A 25,275-nucleotide genomic window follows, 5' to 3' on the forward strand; every position below is an offset into this window, starting at 1 on the left:
GCTCGGAACCCTCTATGGGGGCTACCGCGCCTTCCACAGTTTCAGGAATATTCAATCTCTGCATGTTACAACACCAGAGATCCACTGAGTTTTAAAAAGAAAAATAACGATTGATTCCTGTCATAATGTAAGGAATTCCAACGAGGCAGAAATAAAAGGCTTTTGGTTGAAAGACCATTTATTCAGACAACTTAGAAAGCTCACACACACGACATGACAGGAATGGGCCTTCCCGCCCAGACCACAGGTTATAACCCCCTCGTTCCATCCCCCTCCCGGAGTCTCCAGTCCCATTCTCATGGGAACGGAATTCTCATCTCGCTCTAAGAGATAAGCCCTCCAACAGAGTGGTTGCTGTGGATTCTGGCCCGTCGCCCGTGCCAGAAAACTCAGTCAAGGCCAAACGGCTGTGAAGAGATTCAGCACCACTGAGACCTGTCCATTTCCATTTCAATAAGCTCTTCAGGTTGGTGGTGAGACAATTGGACAGGGTGCAGATTTATTTCACTGATATGAAGATGTTGGAAGATTTGATTTGTTTAATCATTGTCTTCTAAATCTATCAGTATTGTTTGATTCATGTTGGTTTGTGTGGCATCCTTCTGTTTCTCCAAGTCTGTTATATTTTTTTGCATGGATTGCTCTGGCTGGAACTGTCTCTCTGGGTTCAACATACTTCTGGGTTTAACATACTTCCAACAACTCAAAGGTATGAGAGTCCTTTCCGATTGGTGTATTATTGATCAGCTCTTTAGTCAGTTGATGTAATTTACCATATGGATTTGAAGTCAAATTTAGGGATGATTTTACTTCTATGGTTATTTGAGGGGTTAAGTGGAATTATCAGTATGATTATTGGTTGGTGTTAATTTATGGATAGTTTTATCTTTACATTCTTGGGTCAACTATATATCATATTTACTAAACCATGTTTCTCTCTTCCTAAGTAGGAGCATAAGTATTTCCGGAGAGTGAAGTACAAGTCTTTTATAATAACGTTCATTTGGCAATCTTGTAAATTTAAACAATTGGGTTTTAGCTAAGTGACAACTCTGCCCCTTGAGTGTCAGTCACAAGACCACGCGATTCAGTTGCAAAAAGGCAAATGGTTGAAAAATCAGTGAAAGTTTATTACCAGAGCTCTTACAACTAGATCTAGTTGGGTCCAGGACGAATTTTGCTAGCAATACATTCATTTTTATAATGATACGTCAACAAGCAGCATTGAATTAATGATTGGCTAATTAGTATTTCACCTCCTCTTTCTTCCTGTCTATGTCTTGTCTAAATTTGGATGCGTTCCGGTATACGTGGTTGGTGATCAGTTTGTTGGCTCTAGCTATACATGTCACAGATAACCATGAAGCAAAGTTCTCTGGGGAGGGGGTCAGGAGGAGAAGAGAGCAGGTGGCTTTTCTGAGAATCACAAGAACACAACATCAAAGAGTATTTCTAAGAGAAACCTCGTGGTTTTGACACCTCTAGTACAGGATATAGATAAGCTTGGTCTCTGAAAGGCAAGCAGTTTGCGGTCAGGGCATCTTAGCATGTTTGCAAAAAGAATGCTTTTCAGAAAATAAAATGCTTTTCAAAGTTTTTCTCTGTAGGTGTTTAAGCTTCAGCAGAGAGGCCTTTAAAATCTTTTGGGGTTCACCTTACATAAGAAGCACTTTAATCGTTGGCTCAGTGCTAATCTGATGTTGATAAAGTTTTGCCATCTGTTGTTATTTAGTGGAGACTCTCCAATATAAATAGCCAGATCTTCCTTCTGAAGGAGTAGTTCAGAGGTGACTGGTAAACATTTAAATGAGTAGGGATGTTGTTGATTTAAGACATTCGAGTGAGAAAAATTTCCATTGCAATTCATAGTTTCTCTGTCATTATTACCTCTATCTTTGAATTATTTGGTAAGATGTTTGTTTAAAAGGTCTAGTTTGATATCAGTGTTTTTCGAATTGCCCACCAACATTTGTAATGTTTTGGGTATTAAAAAGGTTCTTCCGATAATAGTTCAATTGTTGTAGAACTAATGTTCATTGAGAAAGAAATGTTAGTGGCTTCTTTATTCACTGGTGCAGTAGCATTAGTTTATATAAAGCTCCCACATCTGAGATTTCCTCAGGAGTGGAAGCAACAGAATCCTCAGTTGCAATTTCCTCCTGAATATTTACTAATTTGGGAGACCGGTCTTCATCCAGCAATGCAAAATCTGTTGGTAAGCTCAATGTCTGTTAAAAGTTCAAACATTTCAGCTCTCCTCTCCATACGGTTGCCATGGCAAAATTTATCTGTTTAAATTTACTTACGTAGCTTCTGGTCTTGGGCAGCTGGGGAGGATAACCTCCATTTCCTAAAACCCACATTATTATTTTAAGTGCAAATTTGCTGGTTGCAGCCAAGTTCTCAGCTGAAACTGTAGTTGAAAGCACAGTTTGACTTATTTTGAAGTTTAGAGTTGAAAAAGGTTGTATAATTGCTTATCTAATCAGTAGAAAAGACCAGGAAGACAACAATCACTGCCAGCTCCACCCCATCCTTCCTCCTTTTTTGACACCAAGTCATATGAGGAAAGGTTAAAAGGGCAAAGTATATTCAGCCTATAAATAAGATGCCAGAGAGGTAATAGGATAACTGTTGTGAAGTACTTAAGGGTGTCCTATAGAAGATGGAGTGGTATTGTTTTCTGTTGCCACAGAATTTCAGACCACCGTCGCCTCCTTCCCCTATTACTGAGCCATGTGCCTGCATTCCAGTTCGGGCTGCAGGGACAGCCTCACCACTGAGCCTGCTCTCTGCCCTGCTGGCTTACAAGTCAGGGAGCTGCTCTGCAGGGGCAGAGAGGGGAGGCTGCTCTTGGACCCAGCCCTCCTGCTGGATTAGCAGGTGGCAGCTGTGACCCCGAGTTCCTTTCAGCAGCTTCATCTGGTTAGCCAGCTGTAGTTTTTCCTGGACAAGAAAGATTACTGTGGTATGCTCCCTGGTTACACGTAGGTTAGATTGCTTCAGGGCATTGCTGACCTTGAAATTATTTGGAAACTTCAACTGGTGCAGAATGCTGCAGCCAGGATGTTGACTGGAGTGGATCAGAGGGCTGCTATCACTCCCATCTCTGCTCATCTACGGTGGCTCCTGATTTGCTTCTGGGTTGTTGATTTTCAAAGCCCTGTATATTTTGGGACCAACTGTCTGACCAATGCTGTCATCTTGGTGAACTCTGCTTCACATGCTCCTATGTTCTGAGATTGGGTGGACGTCTCTGTCTTGATACCAAACTTGTGGTATTCTCTCCCCAGGGAGATCCCCTCTGCTGCCACCTTCTGTTAGTGGGTGAAGGCATTTGTCTTTCAGTGATCCATCTTCCCTGCCCAATGTTTTAATGACTGTTTTAATGACTTTGCATATCCCGTTTTTAATTCTTTTAAATGATGTGTATGTTTTGGAAAGGGTTGTTTTTGATGGTTTTAGATTGAGATTTTAATGTAGGTTTCAGATTGTTAGCCATTTTGTGAGGGCCAAAAGACTGGATATACATTTTGTAAAAAAAAATGGTAAGTAAAATAAAGCCACTCTCCACAAAGAAAAGACGGCAGGAATGGAAAGTTGCTCATTGGATTCTTCAGCCTAGGTATGGCTGTCCTAAGATGTGCTGCCTCCAGTTAAAGAAACTCTCCCTTCTTTGGTTACAGTTTAACACCTTCTATTGGCTGTTCTTGGCAAGGAGGGCATCTTGGTAGCAGAGAGAAGGTGTGATGACGGCATTTGATTTTTAACTGAAAAGAGCCAAAAGCAATTTGTACTCAGTGAAGCTTACCCTTCCTTGAGAAAGTACTAAGTGAAATGAAAGGTTGAATTTCTAAAAAAAAATTCCTACTAGCTTTTATTTAATGCTATTCATTTTGAACCTTTAGGCTTTTCTCCATGCTGCAATTCAAAATTAAGAATTAAAATCCAATTCTTTCACTGAAAATTAAGCCCAGTTCTTGAAAATGAAAAGTGACAAGAAAGAAATTAAAGATTATTAATCATGTCCAATGCAAACACTCTTCTCTAACAGCACTGTTGAAGTGAGAGTATATCACCGGATGGTGAAGCTCTTTTCACCCTTCAAAACTGTCCAAAGCTCAGGATGTCCAAATGCAGGATGTTTTAAATGCACACCACAATGGAGCTACTTTCAAATGGATTATAATTAAAGTTCTGCACCATCACTGAATATGCAATAAATTCTAACAACTTTGCTTTGAGTACTAATCAAAATAGCCCCAGAAAGTGGTTGGCAGTGGTTTCAGGAAAGAAAGAGAACTATAAGTGTAGGACCTATGAATCTGGAGGGGGGAGAAATCCCACCCACCCTATCCCAACTCCCATCATTTCCATTGTTTTGAAGTAATTCAGAAATACCACCCAATCTAGGGCACCCTCTGTCCTGGGTGCCACTAATCTGGTCACGTGGGGGCACAAAATTGGCCCCCCACATTAGGAAGATGGCAAGGCAGCAGGAAGTCCTGCTGCCTCATCATCTTTGGGTGCCCTTGGCCCCACCCACATTGTAATTGATGTGGGCGGGGCTAAGGAAACCCGAGGACACCGCCCCCAAGCCTCACCCCCCCTCCTGGCAGCCAGCAGTCCCTTTTGCTCTCCCCTTTGGGGAGAGAAGAAACAACTGAGGCTCTGCCCTTGTCTCCTTTGCTTTTATAAGAAGCGAGGCTGGGGGGCAGAGCCCAGAGAATGGCTGTCTCCGGGCATCATTTTCCCACCATACGCCTTTGCACCCAATTGTATATTTTCCTTCCCTTTCTCACTTGTGCTATCACCCAGTTCTCCCTAGGACCCACCCAATTTTCCAAAAGTCCTTTTCCAAACCCTTTCACCTGTCCAAGTTTTCTCACAGAGGCACAGCTACCAGGGGGCAGGGAGCACACTACATTGGGTGCAGAAAATTGATATCATTTTCTTGAATCAAACTGAACTCCTTCAAAGTTTACAGCAACATGAATATCTTTTTAAAAATCATGCTAGAATCTAAGAAAAACAAGTGCAACACAATACCATGCATTTTTGCAAGCTCAAATATCCCCTTTGCAGCACTTCTTTTCATGTTCTTATAAACTCCTATAGTTTTAAAAATGACATAGTAGCATTTACTCTAGAACTTTCCAGAAAAGATTTATGTCTCATCAGTCTGTGACTAATGCAGTTGGGCTAGGTTTTTAATACTTACCTCCTTGGTGTAACGGGAGTGTTCTTATGTGTGCTGGTTGCCTGGTAGGACGTCCATAGCAGGATACCCAGAAATCAGGGCAGCAGTCTATAGAAGCAGGGGAGCCTGAAGTACAGAAGGCATCACAATAACACGTAGCATTTCTGGCATTATATTGAAAGTCACAATCATCATTCCTGCCTGGGCAGCAGCCTCGTTGTCTACAATACCCTCCCCTGGATACTGTCCTTTTAAATCGCCCTCTTGCAGAGTGACTGCCATCTTCAGCAGGATATTCTTTTAGCAGAAAACTACTTCTGGAGACAAACAGTTCCTTTATGCAGCCCACAACAGCAAAGAAACAGAAGATCAAAATCTGGATCTTGAACCACATTCTTGAATATCCAGCAGATGACATCCAGGTTTTCTGTATGGGATTTTATGTATAGCTGAAGGGAAATGTTACAAAAACATGCATCTATGCAGTGTCCCTTATAAAGTCTTCATGATTCAGAAAGCAGTCAGAACAGAAACTGGAAAAATAACATTCTCTGTGATGTGGAAAACATTTGCACGTTAAACATTAGTCAGATGCTATAAAAGGCATTGTTTATGTAAGATCAAAAGTCCCTGTATATTGGGACAACAGAGTACAAGCACATTCTTAATTAAAATCAACAGAAATATTTTAAAGCCTTTGAAGCTGAACAACTAAGCTAATGTGAAAAGGTAACTATGAAGCATCTTTTTGGGAATGAACTAGCTGAGCTCTGTATATACAGAGGTATGAAATCTATTTAGCACAAGTTGGAGGTGGGGAAGTGGGAAGGAAACTTGGGCAGATGGCCAAAGAAGGACCAGTGGACCTTCCTTACCCACTGTATCCAGCTGTACTACCAAAACAATACTTGTCAGTGGGAACAGCCAGGAAGTGCAGTGTGTGTGCTTGTGCAGATCTCTAGTGGAAGAAAAGGAATCTGCAAAAATCCATCTGGATTCTGCTCATGGAAGTGGAAAACACAAGAATGATACCAGAGTACTTTGCCCTTTCAGGTACATATCTAAGGAAGATCAGTACTGGGGCACTATCTACTGATACTATCCCATCTCGAAAATATAGAACTCCTGGTAGTTTCTCCTTGCCTCACTGGAGGATATGCTACTTAAATCTGAAAAAGGAATATGCTTTTGAAGATATCAATCTTATGATTGGGTCTCATGTAGTCTATTAGCTCTAGGCTGTTCATGTTGCTGAATTATTTTTTTCCCAAAGCAGTAGGCTCGTATCAGTGCAGTGAAGGACACATGGCATAACCTCTCCTTACCATTTTTTTTTCAGTATCCTTGTGTAATGTGTAAGAAATTTTGTAATCCTTTTGTAATAATTTGTAATCCCCTTGTAATCTTTTTAAAACAATTTGAAGGCAAGTCCTACCTAGATGCTTTTATTTTTGCCTCCAAAGTAGCCATTTTCTCTAGGGAAATTGATCACTGGTCTGGAGATCAATTGCAGTTCCAGAAAATCTCCAAGTGCCACCTACAGGTTAGTAATCCTAAATACTGATAAAATCTCAAACTATATTTGCAATATGGCTATGAACCAAGTGTGTTACCAGACTTTCTGTGTTGTTACACTCATGATTGTAAGCTGTTACTTTTCTAGGCTTATGGCCATTTATGCACTTGTGATCTCCTTGCATTGCGTGTATGTTCCCTTCAGGTTGGATTTTCAGTTACACGCTCCTTTTTTCTTCTTTGGAACTGTGTTACTCAGATCAGAAAATCCCCACATTTTCCCAAAGCTTTCCAAGTGTGACTTTTTCTCTCCCTTCACAGGAGTAGTGAAAAAGGTCCCTATGTGTTAGGCAGTGACGTAGGTATAGATTTTTTATGGGGGGTTGGGTGCAAGGCCACACCCCCACCTGGTCCTGGGGGCGTGGCCAAACCTCCCCAAGCCCCGCCCCTGGCCTCCGTGCTTGTAAAAGCAGGTCTCCGAGGCCAGGGACGGCAGACTCCCCTGCCTTGCCCGCCCCACCCCCCACCGGCTGGGCTCCCAGCTGGTAGCTGGCTGTCCCTTCTCCCTCCCCTCCAGGCAGAGGGGTAACTAGGGAAAATGGAGCCCGGTGCAAAATCTGAGCCCCCCCCCCCCGGGGCATCACTTTCAATGGTGTTTAAATTAGGGAGCCCAGATTCTCCTTTTAAATCCATCTTAAAGGGAGAAGCTGGGGTCCCCAGTTAAAACAACATTGAAAGTGATGCTGTTTTGGGGTGGATTCAGTGGTGGCATTCAGCAGGTTCACACCACTTCAGCAGAACTGGTTGTTAAAATGGTGCTTGTAAAGTCCACATCAATGCCAAGTTGTTGACAATTATTCCAGAATTCTCCATGGGAATCAGAACTGGTTGGTAAATTGTTTGAATCCCGCCACTGGGGGGGTTCTCCCCCACCCTGAAACAGCATCACTTTGAAAATGTTTAGAATGGCCAAGGGGTGCTTGGATTTAAAAGCAGGATCTACCGGGGAAATTTGGAGGGTGCCTGCTGTCAGGGGTGCAATTGTTAAGCTAGCAGCACCAAACTTTCAGTGTATTTTTAGGAGACTCTCCTGATGATACCACCTAGGTTTAGTGAAGTTTGATTCAGGGGTTCCAAAGATATGGACCCTCAAAAAGGTAGCCCCATCTACTATTAGCTCCCGTTGGAAACAATGGGGATGAGGGCACCCTCTTTGGGAGTCCATAACTTTGGATCCCCTAAACCAAACTTCACCAAACCTACTGTTTTAGCTGTTCAGAGATTACTCTGTCAAAGAATTTCCAGTATACTGTTGAAGGCTTTCATGGCCAATCCTCTGAAGAAGATGCCAGACACAGGTGCAGGCAAAATGTCAGGAGAAAATGCTAGTAGAACACGGCCATACAGCCCGGAAACCACACAACACCCCAGTAATTACCAGTATCTATAATAGTTTTCTTTCATCATTTAAGGAAGACCCACAATCCTCATTGCAATCCCCACTGCATCCTGCTAAGATTGGGGTTTTTAAAGGGACTTCAGGAGTGATTTGGCCAACTGGATGTTGGAATCTTATATATTGCAGTATTATCCACTGCAAAATAATCTTAGATCTTGTATTGCTTTGAGGATGGAAAGACAGTTACTTCCTTGGAGCTATAGTCAGCATACAGTCAACAAGTCAACAATATAGCCAGTGACAAAATCTCAAACTATAGAATAAGTTTAATTTTTTGCTAAGTGGACTGTTTAGTATAAATACTGAGAAAGCTAAACAGAGGTCAAACTGAGACTCCAAAAGATTTTATTGCTGTGTTCTACTTCAGTGCAATTTACACTAACTTTGATAGTCATGCAGGGGAGTTACATAAGAACATAAGAACAAGCCTGCTGGATCAGACCAGAGTCCATCTAGTCCAGCTCTCTGCTACTCACAGTGGCCCACCAGGTGCCTTTGGGAGCTCACATGCGGAATGTGAAAGCAATGGCTTTCTGCTGCTGCTGCTCCCGAGCACCTGGTCTGCTGAGGCATTTGCAATCTCAGATTTGCAATCTCAGAGTTGAAGCCTGTTGTGATACACCTTGGCTCAGCACAAGATTCACTTGCTCATTTCACCTCCAAGATAATCACCAACAGCTTACTCCAGTTTCCAGGCTCATGCTGAGCTCAGGACTGATTACACCAGTCCCAAACACGCTGAGATACCAGCCACCCTTGGTTTGGTGAAATTAAAAATAATTTACATGCTTTAGCTATCTGTCGAGGGGAGCATCATAAGCATTGAGTTCCTGAGGATTTCCAAGAGACCTGTCAGGTAATATGGAGGACTTTTAAATATTTAACAAACTATAAGAGAGTCTCAGAATCAAGCTGTTCTCTTGTTCCCACCATTGTGAATGTAAAAAGTTACCCAAACAGCATAATATTTAGTGAAATACTGAACAGGAAATACCACAGGGGAATTATAAAATTGGTTGCCTCTAAAACCACTAGTGCTATTTTGAAATTTTGTTTCACTTCACTAAAGAAGAAGAAGAGTTTGGATTTATACCCTGCCTTTTTCTCCTATAAGGAGTCTCAAAGTAGCTTACAAACTCCTTCCCTTCCTCTCCCCATGACTGACACTTTTATGAGGTGGGCAGGACTGAAAGAGTTCTGAAGAACTGACTATCCCAAGGTCACCCAGGAGGCTTCATGTATAGGAGCAGGGAAACAAATCCAGTTCTCCAGATGAGAGTCCACCACTCTTAACCACTACAGCACACAGGAGGATGTCTTGTTGATCCAGCTCTGAAACCCCTTTTCAAATAAGCTCATCCCCCCAACTGTTATGCGCAACCAAACTCTGGGGATGGAATGGTAACCTGACTCAGAGCCCGGAAACAATACAAAACCATTTTTTCCATAGAATATTGGAAATATTGCTGCGAAAATTTGCTGGGTGATCTTGGGCTAGTCACTATCTCAGTCTAACCTGCTTCATAGGGTTGTTGTGTTTAAGGTATACTGGAGGAAATTGCTACTCACAAATAAATTGAATCATATTTGAGATGTATAGTCTTTAAAATGTTTTATTTTGGAAACAATCATATCATGGTAACCCTGGGCTTCAACCATCAGAGTATCTATCATATCTCCTGCCATCCATCTATGTTGGATCTTCTGTGGTTTAAAAAGAAATGGGAAAAGCCCCACTGGGGAATAAATCTAGCTTCAGGTCACATAGCATGGCCAAAAGGAAAGCTTCATACTTTTTCCTTCACCTTTTCCCAATGGGTGGGGGAAAATTTGCTTGGGGAAAATGGCATAGTCTGTCTCCTCTTCTTGTATGGCTCACCAAAACAGCTTATTCCCATTGACTGCATTTAGCATTTTTTTAAAAATGGTAGATCTATTGTGGATCTTCCACGACATATTTAGTTTCTTCCAAAAGAATTGATAGAAATGAAGATGCATTTAAAACGTTTTGAGGCTGCAAAAACTTTTTGCGGTAAAACAATGCAGAACTCATTGGAGGAACAGATTTATTTTCTGCCCCAAAATGTTTTAAAGTGTCTGTGTTGGAAAGGGCCTGTAATGGACAGAGGTACACTACAGGAGTAAATCTCAGCACAAAAAGTTTTCTTTCTTTCCCTTTTAACATTATGCCTTTTTAATTGGAGAAGCAGCAGCACTGCCAGATGCAATGCTGGTGGTGGGGAGCTGTGAGCTGTAAATAAGCAATCAAACAATGTCTTCTCAGTGGGACGACGTGCCTCTGAAAATGTCAGCCATAGATGTGGAGAAAAACTACCAGACTATGGTCACACAGGCTGGAAAACTCACAACAGCCAAACAATCAAACACATTTGAGAAAAACTCAGCCTGGAGTTCAGCTCATGCAATCACTCTCCATGAGCAGGATATGAGCAGACCTGATGGGTAATCATGTATCCAGTGGTAGGATCCAAACATTTTACTAACAGGTTCCCATGGTGGTGGGATTCAAACTGTGGCATAGCGCCAATGGGGCTGGGTGGGGCATGACGGAGGCATGGCCGGGCATTCCGGGGGCGGGGCATTCCTGGGCGGGGCTGTGGCAAGGATGCAGTTGCTGTGCCGGTCCTTGGGCGGTAAACGAATTCACGCAGGCGCAGGCTGCCATGCACACCAGTGCACCTCCTGCTAGACTGCTTCAAGTTCTGCGCGCCACTGCTGAGAAGAGGGGTGTAACTAAGGCAAAAATCACGTGGCAAAATCACCAATTAGTAACCCCCTCTCAGCATACACAAATAATTAGTAACCTACTCTCGGGAACCTGTGAGAACCTGCTGGATCCCACCTCTGCATGTATCTCTGCACTTAACCACCAGTGACAATCGCACTGTCCCAATGGAAGTTTTTTCCTCCATTCATACAAAGGAAGTTTTTTTTAAAAAAATGTAGGGCTAGTGATTGTGAAATTATTGGTTTGTTTTTCTCCTCTTTCTTACCCTGTTCCTTGATGTATTTGGCAAAATTAGAAAACTCAGTGAGCAAGCTGTTCATATTTCTTATTTAACCCTTGCTTTTAATATCTTTTTTCAAAAGATCAGTTAAACCCACATTTTCTTACTGTTTTAGACTCAAATGTTTAGCATCCAGATTATACATATTATCATTCTTTCATTTGCACAGTGTTCATCACAGGGAATGAAATACCTATTGATCTGAATTAGAGGAAAGCCAAGTTGAGCATGAAAAACAGGACTCCCTGCAGATGTGACTCCAGCCAACAATCAGTCACTGTCAACCATGCTGGCTCACTGCTTCATGAAAGACAAAATTCAGACCCCTTCTCTACTCCAACTTGCACAATATGCTTGCATAATACTTGCATAATACCCCTTCCCTACTCCAACTTGCATAATATGCTTGCATACACCAGACCTGACCATTTGTTCTTTGGGCATGCTATTTGTGTCAATAGCATTACTTGAGACTACATGCCACTGATTTAAATGAAGTATGCTTTCATGTAACAAGCTGAGGGCCTGAAACATCAGAAGCAATTTCAAGTAGTGGTACTTGAAACAAAATATTCTGAAGGTGAAACCTGAAGCATAAGGTAGGAGGAAAGCTGTTGAGTGTATTAGGGAGAATAAGGTGGCTCTTCCATTTCTGATACCATCAGGGAAAAATAACCCATAAATAATGTATGGAAAAGAGAAAATTCCTTCGGTATTGGCATAAGCTTGCAGCAATTACTGTGGACTCTCTGAAAGGTTCTTAAAAGTAATGACTACTTTTACATCATTCAGACTAATGGCAAGTTACATTCTATTAGCAGGCAGCTAGCTTGCCTATCGAGTCAAATGAGGACTCTCAAAGAGATTCGTTGAAATCCATCCTTCACCATGAAGTTCACTGGGAGGCCTAGGGCCAGTCATTGTCTTTCAGCCTAACCTAGGTGATAATGAAATTGAGAATAAAGAATCATTTAAAAGTGCCTTAAACTGGAGAAAGAGCAGCATAAATTTGTAATATAGAGATTAGTATTTCCACTGAGATATCTCTATTGCCAACAATCTGTCCGAAAATGCTTGTAAACTGGAATTCAGTAGGCATAATCTAAAAACACTAGAAGAAGCAGTAGCATTTATTAGGACCAACCCAATTTTCCACAGATTTTAAACAAAGTTTCATACTTTCCAGAAATAAAGCAAAAGGGTGGGGGGGGGGTATTGTTGAGAATGATGGAAAACTCCTGTCAGTCGGCAGATGGTTTCAGCCTTCAGATGGAACTGGAAAATTTATGCAGACTGATTTCACATCACTATTCACAAGACACGTTCTACACTATATTTCAACTTTATTCCTTTTCAGACTAGACGTGGCTTTCTCAATCAAGCAGCTGTTTCACTTTGCGAAATACAGTAGAAGTTTATCACACACTTTGGGAGATGGTGATTGATCTTTGCCTGGGTTGCTGCAACTTTGAGGCTCTTGGGCTGCCATGCTTCCGATTGCCATTTCAAAACAGTGTTGTGTGCTACCCGTACATTGCAATTAAGAGAGAAGCATGAGGCACAACACTTTGGTTCATTTCTGTATTGGATTTCATGCCAGCATTGTGCCAGACTGATAAGCGTTCTTTATAACTGGCATCGAGTCGTAAAGTATGTCTGGAAAAGAAAAGCAGGAACAAATTAATGCACATTACGTATCACAGACATAGAACATGGCATATGGTATGACCACTGTTCTCTCAACCTCAAAACATATTATGCTCTCCCCCATTTCTAATGTGGGGTAACAGTCTTGCCCTACTTTACAAGGGTGTTGTCAAGATTACATGAGAAACCTTTGATGGACTTTAGCTAACAATTCAGTACTAAATGGAGTTATACCCTTTAATTTCAGGTTCTAAATAAGATGGAGGGAAATGTAGTGTGAATTAATACAACAGGTGATTGTAACATTAGTTATGGTTCTAACAGCCTGATCCAGTTCCTGGAGATGGTCGGGATTGCCCCCAGTTGCATCAGCACCCACGGTAGGCCAAAGCAACTCTAAAAGTGGCAGCTGGAAGCCAGTTGGGTGCCATGGAATGCAGCATAGCTCTGCACTGCCTGCCCCCTCCCTATTTGCCCTCCCAACTAGCCTAAGTACCACTTACGCCAGCTGGGAGGGCAAACCCATCTTCATGAGCAACTGTGCTGACTCCAGTGGCCACTTAGCCCCACACCCCCATCTGGGTTGGGCTGCCCACTACTTATTAACAAATTGAATGCAAATGAAGGAAAGGTAATTTAAGAAATTAAGACAAATAAGAACACAGTGCCTAATTAACCTTGCGGAATTTGTTGCTGTATGATGTTATAACAGCAGTTAGGTGTTTTATTGGGGGAAGGTATCATGAAACAGCCCCATTTCAGGAGCTAAGCAGGGTCGGCACTTGAATGGGAAACCACCTCCACTGCTTTCTGCTGTTGCCACAAAAGCTAGGTGCCATCACTACACTGGGTTCCCCTGTGACTTTTCTCTCTCCCCACTGAGCCATGGTGTAAAGTCCCACCACAGCTTGGCTGGGAAAGAAAAGAAAGCCTTAAAAGAGTCGAAAGAGGAAATGCAGAGCTAAGCATCATAATTTGAAGGTGAAGGCTAGTTCCACCCCCTCTCTGTATTGGCTACAGACAGATAGATGCTGTGCTGGCAGCCACCCCAAAGATTCCTCCCAGGAGCTGTAGCAAGTTTGGTTTTTATTTTTCTATGACTCACTGAAGAAAACTGTGGGAGATACCTGAATTGTGCCTGCTTGGGCACAGCATTGTATGGAATCTCCCATATGGAGCAAGGGTTTGACTCCCAGCTCTCCATAAACTATGCAAAACTGAATTATTCAAGAGGGCTTTTCTGCTCAGGTAATAGGGTTGCATTATACAAAATGGTTTTACAAACTTTAGATAAACAATTAGGCACTGTGATCTATACTATTATGTACAGCTTACTGTAAGTAGGACCCCATGTATATAATTTCTGTACCACTTCATGTGTCATGTGAATACTTCTGCTATGCTTCAGTTCTTTCTGATGATTCTAGACTTCTAAAATCTTAATGTATAAGTTACTGAATGTTCTGTGTTGTTGATTGTACTGATTCATTGTGTGTAATCTGCCTTGAGTCCTTGTGAAAAAGGTGGACTATAAATAACATAAATCAATGCAGTACATAAAATAAAATATTGGGGGGGGGATCCTTGTGGGGCAACAGACCCTAAAGATTAAACACAACAAATGTGGGTGAAAAATATTAAGCACATAAGAGTTGGCTCTACAGCTAAAAGGATCAAGTAGTAAGTGAAAGACCTTTACCAGAGACTCTGCTGACAATCTGAGCAGACAATACTGAACTTGGTGGATTGATGGTCTGACTCAGTATAAGGCAGTTACATCATGGGTTCAAATGCCATTTCCTTATGAATGTACATGTAAGAGATGTGTTTACACAACAGTAGGCTTACCACTAACAATAACTATGTCTTTACCTTAGTTGGGTTTAGCAGGATAATCTCCTGGGTCTCCTCTGAGTAGGGAAGGATCCCTGCTGTGGGGGAGTACATTGTCTGCAAAACTCCCTCTGCTTCCATCTTTGTTTTCATGGTGGACTAGCAGGTCTGTCTGGCTTTGTACTCCAGCAGAGTGAAGCTGCAAAATTGGGATTTCAAAAGGATGCTGTTATGTTGAACACAATATGGAGATGTTTTTGTTTGCTTTTGAAAATGCAAATCTGGCATTCAGAATTCAATCAAGGAAAAATGAATAGGGTTATAAGTCGATCACATTTTTCCTGCTATTTTTGTGCTGAAATGAACATATCATGCCATCTCTGTCTTAGAGTATCTTCCCCACAGCTGTGGGAGAGTGGAGTATTCCCCTTATTTAAAAATGAATACTGGATTAGGGTTGTGTCTGTTTCCCCTTTTCTTTGTTGGTGGAATATTCCACACCTGGAATACTCTAGCTGGCACAGTACAGCAGCACACAACACGTTTTCATGGAGTTCAAAGCACATGAGTCAATCTGGGATAAGTGGGTCTATCACATGGCTGTTCAATAATAGACCAAGGAATGTAGCAGACCGCAAATCTACATTAAATAATAATAATTAGTGTCATTAATGTTCATTCCCTTTTACAGAGCAAACTCAAAAAAGAGATATCTACCTTGCAGTAATAACATTCAAGACAGGGTAGGCAGTAGAAGGAGGGGATGAAGAGAAGTGTTATTAGGGAATAAATATGAATTCATACTGGAATATGGAATAACATATAACTTGGGTTTATTGGGTATATCGGGTTTCCTTAAAAACAAATTTCTAATTGTCATGGTACAAAGAACATGAGCCAAGAACTTGTCTCAGTTATCAAAAATGCATATTTAATTGTTCCATTTATGCATATTTAATGGTCCCCAGTCTTTCAAGCGGCACAGGCCTTGAGTTGTCCAACCAAAACAGGTCTATTTGAAAAGGAGAAGCTGAATCATCAGGTTCTTCGGCATGAGAAGAAAACTTGAAGAATTATCCAAATCTTTCCCTCATGAAATAGAAACTCTGATACACCAAAGAAAGCTCAGAAGTGTTGCCAACTATTTATTTCCTGTTCTAATGAAACACAAGATGCCTTTAAGATAGAAAATCCATCACCATCCCTGTCACCCCAGCCAGGCAAACCCAGATCATTCTGCTGCACTCTGGATGACTACAACATTCCACTCAGGATCCTAATCTACTCTTGTATTCATGCTAAGATTCCTCATCGGCTTTGATAAATTAATGTGCTGATATAGGTTCCCTACAATGATCCTTTAAGCCTGATTCAAACAGGAAAATGCCTATCATAAGTAATTACTGTTCAAGTCAAGCCAATCTCGTTTATTTATTTATTAGATTTCTATGTTGCCTCTCCCCTTTAGGGCTTGGGGAAGGTCACATAATATTAATACAATCTAAAAAACATCTAAAACAATATAAACATTAAAACAGTAAAACTTCGACAACAATAAATATGTATTAGAATAATCACAAGATGGCGATCAGCAACATCCCACCCCCTCGAAGGATTGATGATGGAAAACAGTGGAAAGAAGGAGGAGGAGGAGGACGAGAAGGAGGCCAGATGGTATCATAGCTGCCTCAACTATATGCCTGATGGAACAATTCTGTCTTATAGGCCCTGTGGCACTGCCTAAGATCCCTCAGGCTCTGGTCTCATTGGACAAAGTGTTTCACCAGACTGGAGCCAGGGCTGAAAAAGCTCTGACCCTGGTTGAGGCTAGTCGAATGTCCTTTGGGCCAGGGACCACCAGCAGACTATTATTTGCAGATCTAAGCACTCTTTGGGGATTGTACCAGGAGAGATGGTTCCGCAGGTACATGGGTCCCAGGCCATTTAGGACTTTGCAAAACTAAATTAGAGATATTTTAAACATTACTTTGGAAAAATAATATTATTAGACTTTCATTTTCATTGCCCAATGAAAATAAGGGACCTGTGTAAATAGCCCTCAGAAGCTTTCTCAGAATTCAACAGGAATTAGTTCTGTAACCTGCTTTCATTACCAGCCATGGTGAAACCTTGGAACATGGTAAAACCAGTATGGCTAGGTATACACACTGAAGGACCGTATATCCCTGAATAATTTTGGTTAGTTTTGATTTTTAATTCAGCGGTCTTGTAGCACTGGAATAGCTGCAGAAAAGGATAGAACAATCAAGGGGCTGCAACTATTTTCCCACAATAAAAGACTAAAGAGTTGGGTACTTTTCAGTTATAGGCCCTTTCTGCACGGGCCAAATACAGTGTTCCAGGGATGCTTAAAAAAGCATCCCTGGCCTCGTAACTCCCAAGCGGCGCGAAGCCGCTGTTTCCAAACCTTGCTCCCTGAGCAAGGTTTTTCAGAAACAGCGGCTTCCAAATGCTGCCGTGCGAACGCCTTACTGGAAAGTGCCATTTTCCACCTTTCCTGAACGCCTTACTGTCCCTCCAGCCTTCCGACGCATCACACAGGCCAGGGGACATGCCCTCCCTGCCCTGCGACTCCAGAGCTGTCACACAGGGCAGGGGGGCTCAATCCCTGGCCTGTGCTTTAACTGGAAGGCCGGAGGAATGGTGGCGTTCGATAGCGCTTATCTGGCGCCCAGAGCTGCACCGTCTTCCCCACCCCTACTGGAACAGTCTGTGCGAATGGTCCTGGGGAGGTACGTCAGTGTCATTTATGCCGACGCACCCCCACAGCGTGACCGTGCGGAAACGGCCATAGAGAAAAACCAATTTCAAGCAAGGGGAATTATAGAGATTTACAAAATTATACTTAGTGTGGAGAAAACAGATACAAATAACTTTTTCTCCCTTTACCTCTATTGATCAGCAATAGATGAAAAGGAAGTACTTCTCCCAAAGAGGATATAGTAATGGCCACGAGTTTTGTTGGCTTCAAAAAGAATCAGACAAATTCACTGAAGATAAGTCTGCTGATGGCTGTTAGCCATAATGACTACTACTCCATATTCATTGGGCAGAAAAATGTTTTGATGGAGAACAGTGTAACAGAAGGAAGTTTTTACTTCTGCATACCGCTTGTTGCCCTTCCAGGAGCATTTAATAAGCCACTCTGTGAAACAGGAAGCTTTGGTCTGACACAGCATGATTGCTCTTATGTTCTTAATTATGTAATGGTTTTTATGTAATTATGTAATTTATGTAATTATGTACTTTTGTAAAAATTCTGTAAACTACCTTGAGAATTCCTTAGAATGAAAGGCAACCTGGAGATTTTCTAAACAAATATGCAGTGTTTCTTTTCCATTGCGCAACCCACACAATCTCTTGCATATTCGAGATCACAGGTCATAGGGTTTGTCTTCTGGGAAGGTAGAAGTTCATTCACCACTCTCTTTTTGTTATGCACTTCTCATCTGCCCTTTTTTTTACCACCCCTCCATTGATTTGCAGCCTCATGAGGAAAGGGGATTAGTGAGGAAAAACAACTCTTAGCATGAAAAAGTTCTGCTGATCCTGGACTGATGCAGACCAGGACAGCAAGTTCCCACTGTTCCATGATGACATGAATAAAATACAGAATTTTACCTTATATCAGAACCAGGTGGCATACTTAAATGACAGTGAAATCCTATGAAATAATTTAACATGAATGGGAAACATACTGCTCTGTTAAATAAAGATTTTTTGTCATCATTGATTTCTTGTCTGCTGGTTTTACCATCTATAGTGAACCAACAAAAACAAATTGATTTTTATAACCTTGTATGCATTTACATGAAACTGAAATGGCATTACCTGTTTGGAGCTTAGTGCTTCATTTTCTGGAATAGGCACTATTGGATGAGTGGGCTGCAAATGATTGAAATTACATGAACATTAACATAGGGCACAGGTTGCCCAAACTGGAACACAATGAAAAACTTTTGACATATTGAAATTCAAGCCAATGCAATGTTCAGCTTTTGCAAGCAAGTTTCTGTCATCTAACTTCATGATCTAATGTTGAAAAAAGTTATGTTACCAGGAAAAAAAAAGTATTTAGGCTAATCAGTTTGTGGGTACAGAGTTCCAGTGAGGATGTGTATGCAGTGACTCCCTGGTAACTTTGGTCATCAATAATCAAACTCAATTCTAAACTAACAGGATCATTTTAGAATTGGCTTCTTGGTCACAATAAAATATGAAGGAATGTTGGGATGAGTGTTGAAATCTGGCTTTCATCTTTCTTATACTCAATTCTAAACTTGGGCCTAGATATGAATTGTTAAATCTGCAGATCAGGACCATGCCCATGGAGTTTTTTACAAACGTGGGGGAACCTCAAAGTTTGCAGAAAAACCCTTACACCGTAAAACAATAAAGGGAGATTTTAAAATGCCAAGACCTCTGCAGCCATTTTGTTTTGACTAGCCAATTCTGGTCGATTTCCCTGGACCATAAATTGCGTGTTACTCACGCGAACAAACACGTGTTTATTACAAATTACCCACGGCCAGGTCTCCGAACCAGAAGTCAAACAGGTTCCGGCACTCGTTCTCCACCTTCTCCTGCGTTTTCCCAGAACCTGCTTGTTTCTGCAACTTTTTCAAAAATCAAGCATCAAAACAGGCTAGTGGAGAATCTCGGATGTTGAAGCCAGATTTGTTTCCCCACCGTAGGCAGTGATATAGGGGATTCCAGCGACTCCCAGCCAATGGGAGCGAGGTGGGCTGTGCGCGATGCGTGTGCAGCCCTCCTTTTTTTATTTTGCTCTGAGGGGTCCACGTGTGCACATGTGCACAAGCGCATGCTCTATCCTGATTTGCGGGGAACAAAACAGTCTGCAGGGTAACTAAACACCATGCGCATATGCGCATGGGCGGCCAAGACTATATGGAAAAGGACTTGGAGTTGTCCCTGTTTCCACGTTGCTCCATTGCGTCCATGCGCATGCCAACATGCCTCCGGTAACAAAAAAAAAATTAAAAATCCCGCCCATCTCGGCTCGGCAGCCAATCAGGGCAGAGTGGCTGAGCAGTTCCCGGATTAGTGGGGAAGGGCGCGTTGCCAGAATCCGTGGTCAATGCACATTTTCTCAAGGGAAAATTGTGCAGTGGGTAGGGAGAAACTGGGATGGAAAAATAAGGACAAATGGGCATGCAAACAAGAAGAAATATGGGGTATGTGGGAGGAAGAAAATAAACCAAAAGGGGGGAATGGGGAGTAGAGAGAGTCAAGGAAATAACAAAAACAGAAAAGCTGGAAGTGGGAAGGAAAGTGACATGGGGAATGAGACAGATGGGGAATGAGAAAGATGGGGAATGAAACAGATGGGAAGGAATCTGGAAAAGAAGCTAAGCTGTATATGATGTGATTGGGAAGGAAGGGGGGAAATAATGAGAATAGGTTAAGGAACATAAGATTTTCCCCATGAGTCTTCATGGATCTTTCACTTGTATCAATAGAATCATGGAATGAATCCAGTTTGTTATACCTTGCCCTAATATCCTTATATGCTCCCAACTTACAAGCAGGAACATATTTCAGGACTAGCAATATTGTTTAAGCTTACATAGGATAGAAGACTGGAAACTTGCTATTCTCTTTTGTACCAGCCTCAACATTAACACTGTATACGTAGCATTACCTGGAGCTTACATGATGATTCAAAGATGGTGAAAGGACTGAAAAAAGTGGGAAATACTCCTGGCAGTAATAAGTTCAATTTAGCAGCGGGGATGCACTACAGTGGGAAAGCATCTGCTTTGTGTGCAGACAGTTCCATGTTCAAGCCTTGGCATTTCCAGAGACACTGTTTTTTCACAAGGTTAATCCACAATGCTTTCTTGGGAGAACCATTGAAAATAAGCTTTCGGAGAGAGGAATCCTTTTTTGTTCAAAAGCAATTAACTCAGAGATTCATTTATGGTTAAATGTGAGGTAGTAACTGTGAATGAAATGATTTCTGGCTGTATTTTACTGATGCTGATGATCTAATTCTTTCTAAAATGAATAAAAGTTTTGAAAATGAGATGGTCATAAAGCAGAATGGTACAGTTGTTAGTTCTGTAGCACAAAGATGTTTAAATGTTTTCAAAACAGAAAAGATAATTCAGAAGGAAGTTAAACGTGTATCGTTAATTTCACAATTATATTTATATGCATCTGTCCTCAGTATAATCTTTCATTTTAGCCTTCATGATCCAATAATGGAATTAGAGTGGAAGAAGATTACTTACTTACAACAGGGATATTGTTGAAATGACAAAACACCTGTCCCCAGCATATTTTCCCTCTTCCCCAAATCTACTACATCTATAGCTGGACTTCCACCAACCTACTCAGGGAGGTACACATGGTTTCCTATTTTTCAATTTTATCTGTGTACAACCTTATGAGATTGGTGAGCCACAGCCCTGTCTGACAGCCTGATTCCCTAGTCAGCTTGAAGAATGGAGATCAGTATCTGCTCTTCTAGAAAACAAAAACAGATATGATGATGATGCTATGTCTCCGTCTGACTAGAAGTTGGAAACTGTAGGCTTGCGAAGCCTTCCTTTTGTATCAGCGCCTTGCAGGTGAGAAGGAGGGAAGCTTTTCAATCTCTGCTAGTTGCATTAATCAAAAACAGGTTTCTTGTTCTGTTAGCATTTTAAAGGATGAAAATGTGCCCTTAAAAACATGTTTTCCCCTCTTTCTCTTATTTTCAAATGCAGGGAGCTTGAGTGCAAATAAGTGGAGGATGAAGGGTTAAATTCTCATTTTCTCCTGCATGGCCCCAGGACAAATTGAGGTTGCACAGAACTGAGACCTGCATTTTATATCTTCAATATATGTATTTTTGCCCTTTAACTACTGAACAACCCTGGACTTCGATTTAAGAATGGTCATTATATTATTTAATCATTATATGATTTAAGAATGGTCATTATATGATACAGCACCATCACTGAGTTTTCTCCCATACCCAGGAACATCAGCCAGTGACATGGAACATGCACAGAAAAAGGAACTGATATTGATTCTTACAGTGGCACTGTTAAATATTATGGGACAGCAAAGCCCTTGCTATTTTGGGGCTGTATTCCAGGGTTGACTGTTACATCTGTAACTTCTGTTATCAGGGAGACTATCTCAAATCCTTTGCCATACCTTGACATCCAGTGACTGGCCTTTGGAAGCTGCGATATTTCAGCCTCAAGCAATACAAATAGGGATTCTAAAACATTTTCCTATTATTAGGAACCAAACCATACCCGTGACTTCATTAATAGAAGTAATAGATCTTCCAGCATTTTTATTTCTCAAATATTGCTTTTTCCCCACAATAGACCCACAGGAAGGATAGTTCTCTCACCTTATTATACAAAGTATTGTGACGGTAAGGACTATAGGAATTATCATAAGTCTCAGCAAAGATGGAACCCAAATGACTGAAGGGTCCAGGAGTTAGCAAATCAGCATGAGAAATGACCTGTGGGTTTAATGTGGACAGTCAGGGCAGTTAAGTTTAGTATGAAAAAAAGGATTGGAAAGAGTTGAATCCTAGAAGAAAAAGAAGTAGACAAAGGGATTGATTAGTGGATGAAATATACATGCAGATTCACTTGCATTTCAGAAGAAGAGTCATAATTAGCTGGTTTACTAAGTGTGAAGAGTATGATTTGACTGACATTAATACAGTTAATATGTAGCAGATTATGGATGGAAAAATTATGATTTGAGAAGATGCCTTTTAAAAAATCTTGCTGATAACCTATTAACATACTTCAATTGTATTTTCTAAGTTCATGGGATTTCTTGTTAGGTATCTTGGTACGTGGGGGAAAGAGTTTCTGTGGGAAGAGACATCCGGAGTTCTAGTTCCATGACTGAGAACACTCTCTCCCAGACTGCTACCCCCCTAAACTTGGAAGGTGAGTTTCTACAGCCTATATGCCTAAGCAGGTGAGAGTGCTAAGTATCATCTGCACATTGGTGACAATCCAGACTAGACCTCCAGATGATCTCACCAGAGTTTTCATGTAGATGTTGAAAAGTACAGTGGACAAGATGGAGCCTTACAGGACCCCTCAGGCTAAGGTCCATGGGGCTGAGCAGCAGTCCTCCACCACCACCTTCTGAAACCTGTTCTCCAGGTAGGACAAGAACTATCACAAAATAGTGCCTCCCTAGTTCCAGGTCAGGAAGACATTCCAAAAGGATACTCTGATCAGTGGTAATGAAAGCCACTGAGAGTTCCAGGAGAATCAACAGAGTCACAGTCCATCTGCCAGACTCCCAGTGCAGGTAATCCATCAGGGTGACGAAAGCGGGTTCAGTCCCATAACCAGGCTCAAAACAAGATTGGAAAGGATCCAAACAATCCATTTCGACAAGCAAAGCTTGAAATTGTCCAGCTACCATACATTCAACCACTTCGCTCAAGAAATGAGTTTGGCTTTTAATGGCTGAAATTTCCTGGGTAGGCTTCTTTGGTAGTGGACAAACCTCAGCCTGTTTCAACCCGGGGTGACCACCCCCTCTGTCAAGGCAGCATTAGCTACCTCTTGGACCCAGTGTATCAGCCCCTCTCCCAGAAAGTCAAAGGTTATATAAGCAAGTGGTAGTCCTCAAACCTCCAAGGGCCCTGCCTACATCCTCAGACTGAATAAACTGACAAGTATACCAAACAGCTGCAAAAATTGGCACCACGCACTCCACTATCTGATCCTGCTTGCTAAGGTAAAGTCAAAATTGATACAGATTCAGCAGGGTGGGGTTTTTTGCAACTTGTTTATATGCACAGTTATGTTTTAAGGTACATTGGAGTGGGAGTGTATTCAAGTCACCCAGGCTTGATGGCTGAAGGTCAAAACAAATAGACATGGGATTTTTTTTTGACGAAGGAGACTAGCAACTGGATCAGAACAGAGGCAGATTTTAACTTTTCCCTCCCCCTTATCAGTTCTTCAAAGTTTCTGTTAGATTTGCTGAGCAAAAGAGACAATAAACGAACAAATAAATTAGGGTTTTGTTGGGGTGATATAGCTTGGGAAAATGGGGCTCAGAAAGGGTTGAATGCCTTTCTCCCACAGTTCCAGACGATTCCAAATCAAAGCATCTGGAAATCAAACCTCCAATTTCCCAATCATAACTGTGTCAATAGCAGCCATTGATTTGACCAAATATCTAAATTCCCAAAGCATAATGTAAGGGTGATATGTAAGATGTTTGAGGGAGAATGCGATAGATGACCTGCAACTAAGAAAACTTGAGAGCTGACATGTTCCTAACTTCCTTGAGCACTGGGACTATAAGCAGCTTCCATGCCAACGAGTATACCACTTTTGTCTGCAGTGTCTAAAGAATATTCACTGGCATATTTTTCATTGCCTGTGAAATCTATTAATAAAATTCAACTGTTAAAAATCAAATGAAATCCTGAAAACCGGTGTTTAATTTAAAAAACCTTACCTGTTCAGTTTGGGATTCTGTGGTTTCTTCCAGGTACTTTTTGAATGGGTTTGGTTGGATGGGATCCTCCTTTTTAAAAATTATTTTTGCTTTCACAGTTGTTGGACGGATAACACCAGGCCTTGTCTGGATTTGAAGAAATTGAAAGGTAAGGGCATGTTTGTTCATTTTAGGGGGAGGGAAAGAAAAGGAGGGGGAGAGGCCCATCATCTGGTCATCACCCACTCACCTGCGGGAAGGGGTACGGAGTAGGGAGAAAGGGGAAGGAAGTAGGTATTCTTGATAATGGTAGGATGTAATTTGTGACACAGAATAATAACCCTCCCCCTTTTTTCTTTTGCACAGGCACTCCAACATTACTGTGCAGTTACATATCGAAGCAGCAGTTCAAAGTGTCTCAGTCTGCATTTCTACAGCTGAGCACCACCAACTCAACTGGAAGCCAAAACAACTCCTGCATCAAGCAACATTACTGTAAGAAATTTTTTAAAGATTGTTTTGACATGGCGGTCCAAAGAGTTGGAGAAACTGCTGTTGTTGGGGGGGGAGGCAGGGAGGAGCAATAAAACCAGAATAAAGGTTAATCATAGTGATCTCCTTCGCTTTCCCTGCAAAAGGAGGAAAAAGTAATACTTTAACAGGTTTTGGAAACTGTGGGGATTCTCTGATGTGAGAGCACGGTGAGTTCCAAAGAGGGAGAAACATTACGTAACTGAGAATCAAACCCAAAGGGAATGTATGCTCAGCGCGAGACCACAAGTTGTAAATGGCTGTAAATGTGTTCACACCTGCTTGCTGCAGTTTCTTTCTTGCTTTGTGGTTATGTTCATTTTGTTGTTGCAACAAAGGCTTAATGCAATGCAGCTCTCTCTGTGTGGAGCTTAGCTTGAGATTCACATTTGTCAAAACACTTTCAAAACCTATTTTAAACAGTCATAAGAACCGCAAGTTTGCTTCTGAGGGAAGGCACTGAGATTCTTAGGATGCTTTTCTCCCCTTTTAACTTATTTGTTTGGGCCAAGTCTTAGGCCCCTTCCGCACATGCAGAATAATGCACTTTCAATCCACTTTCACAACTGTTTGCAAGTGAATTTTGCTAC

At 41.6% G+C, this 25,275-nt stretch overlaps 3 protein-coding genes across 9 annotated transcripts in view; all 3 read right to left on the reverse strand.

Moving 5' to 3' along the window:
* TINAG (tubulointerstitial nephritis antigen) overlaps positions 1-5,622 on the reverse strand; it is a 45,395-nt gene extending 39,773 nt beyond the window's left edge. For both annotated transcript variants that reach the window (XM_048497131.1, XM_048497140.1), the window contains exon 1: positions 5,222-5,622. In XM_048497131.1, coding sequence (XP_048353088.1) covers positions 5,222-5,618 — 397 coding nt within the window. In that variant the 5' untranslated portion in view covers positions 5,619-5,622. The remainder of the gene's footprint in view (positions 1-5,221) is intronic.
* The window catches only part of LRRC1 (leucine rich repeat containing 1), a 462,254-nt gene that overhangs the window by 262,031 nt on the left and 174,948 nt on the right, over positions 1-25,275 (reverse strand). The gene's annotated exons all lie outside the window — the stretch shown is intronic.
* Positions 11,245-25,275, reverse strand: part of LOC125432917 (muscular LMNA interacting protein) — a 68,457-nt gene continuing 54,426 nt past the window's right edge. For 3 of the 6 annotated variants that reach the window (XM_048497106.1, XM_048497097.1, XM_048497058.1), the window contains 5 exons: positions 24,176-24,301; positions 22,077-22,193; positions 18,536-18,589; positions 14,723-14,882; positions 11,245-12,859 (listed from right to left, as the gene is read on the reverse strand). In XM_048497106.1, the coding sequence (XP_048353063.1) occupies positions 14,724-14,882; positions 18,536-18,589; positions 22,077-22,193; positions 24,176-24,301 (456 nt within the window). In that variant the 3' untranslated portion in view covers positions 11,245-12,859; position 14,723. Of the gene's footprint in view, positions 12,860-14,698; positions 14,883-18,535; positions 18,590-22,076; positions 22,194-24,175; positions 24,302-25,275 lie in introns of all 6 variants that reach the window. The other 3 variants (XM_048497066.1, XM_048497075.1, XM_048497086.1) reach the window with 3 other exon arrangements.

Source organism: Sphaerodactylus townsendi, linkage group LG01 (assembly GCF_021028975.2).
Source record: "Sphaerodactylus townsendi isolate TG3544 linkage group LG01, MPM_Stown_v2.3, whole genome shotgun sequence".
In the NCBI taxonomy this organism is placed as follows: Eukaryota; Metazoa; Chordata; class Lepidosauria; order Squamata; family Sphaerodactylidae; genus Sphaerodactylus; species Sphaerodactylus townsendi.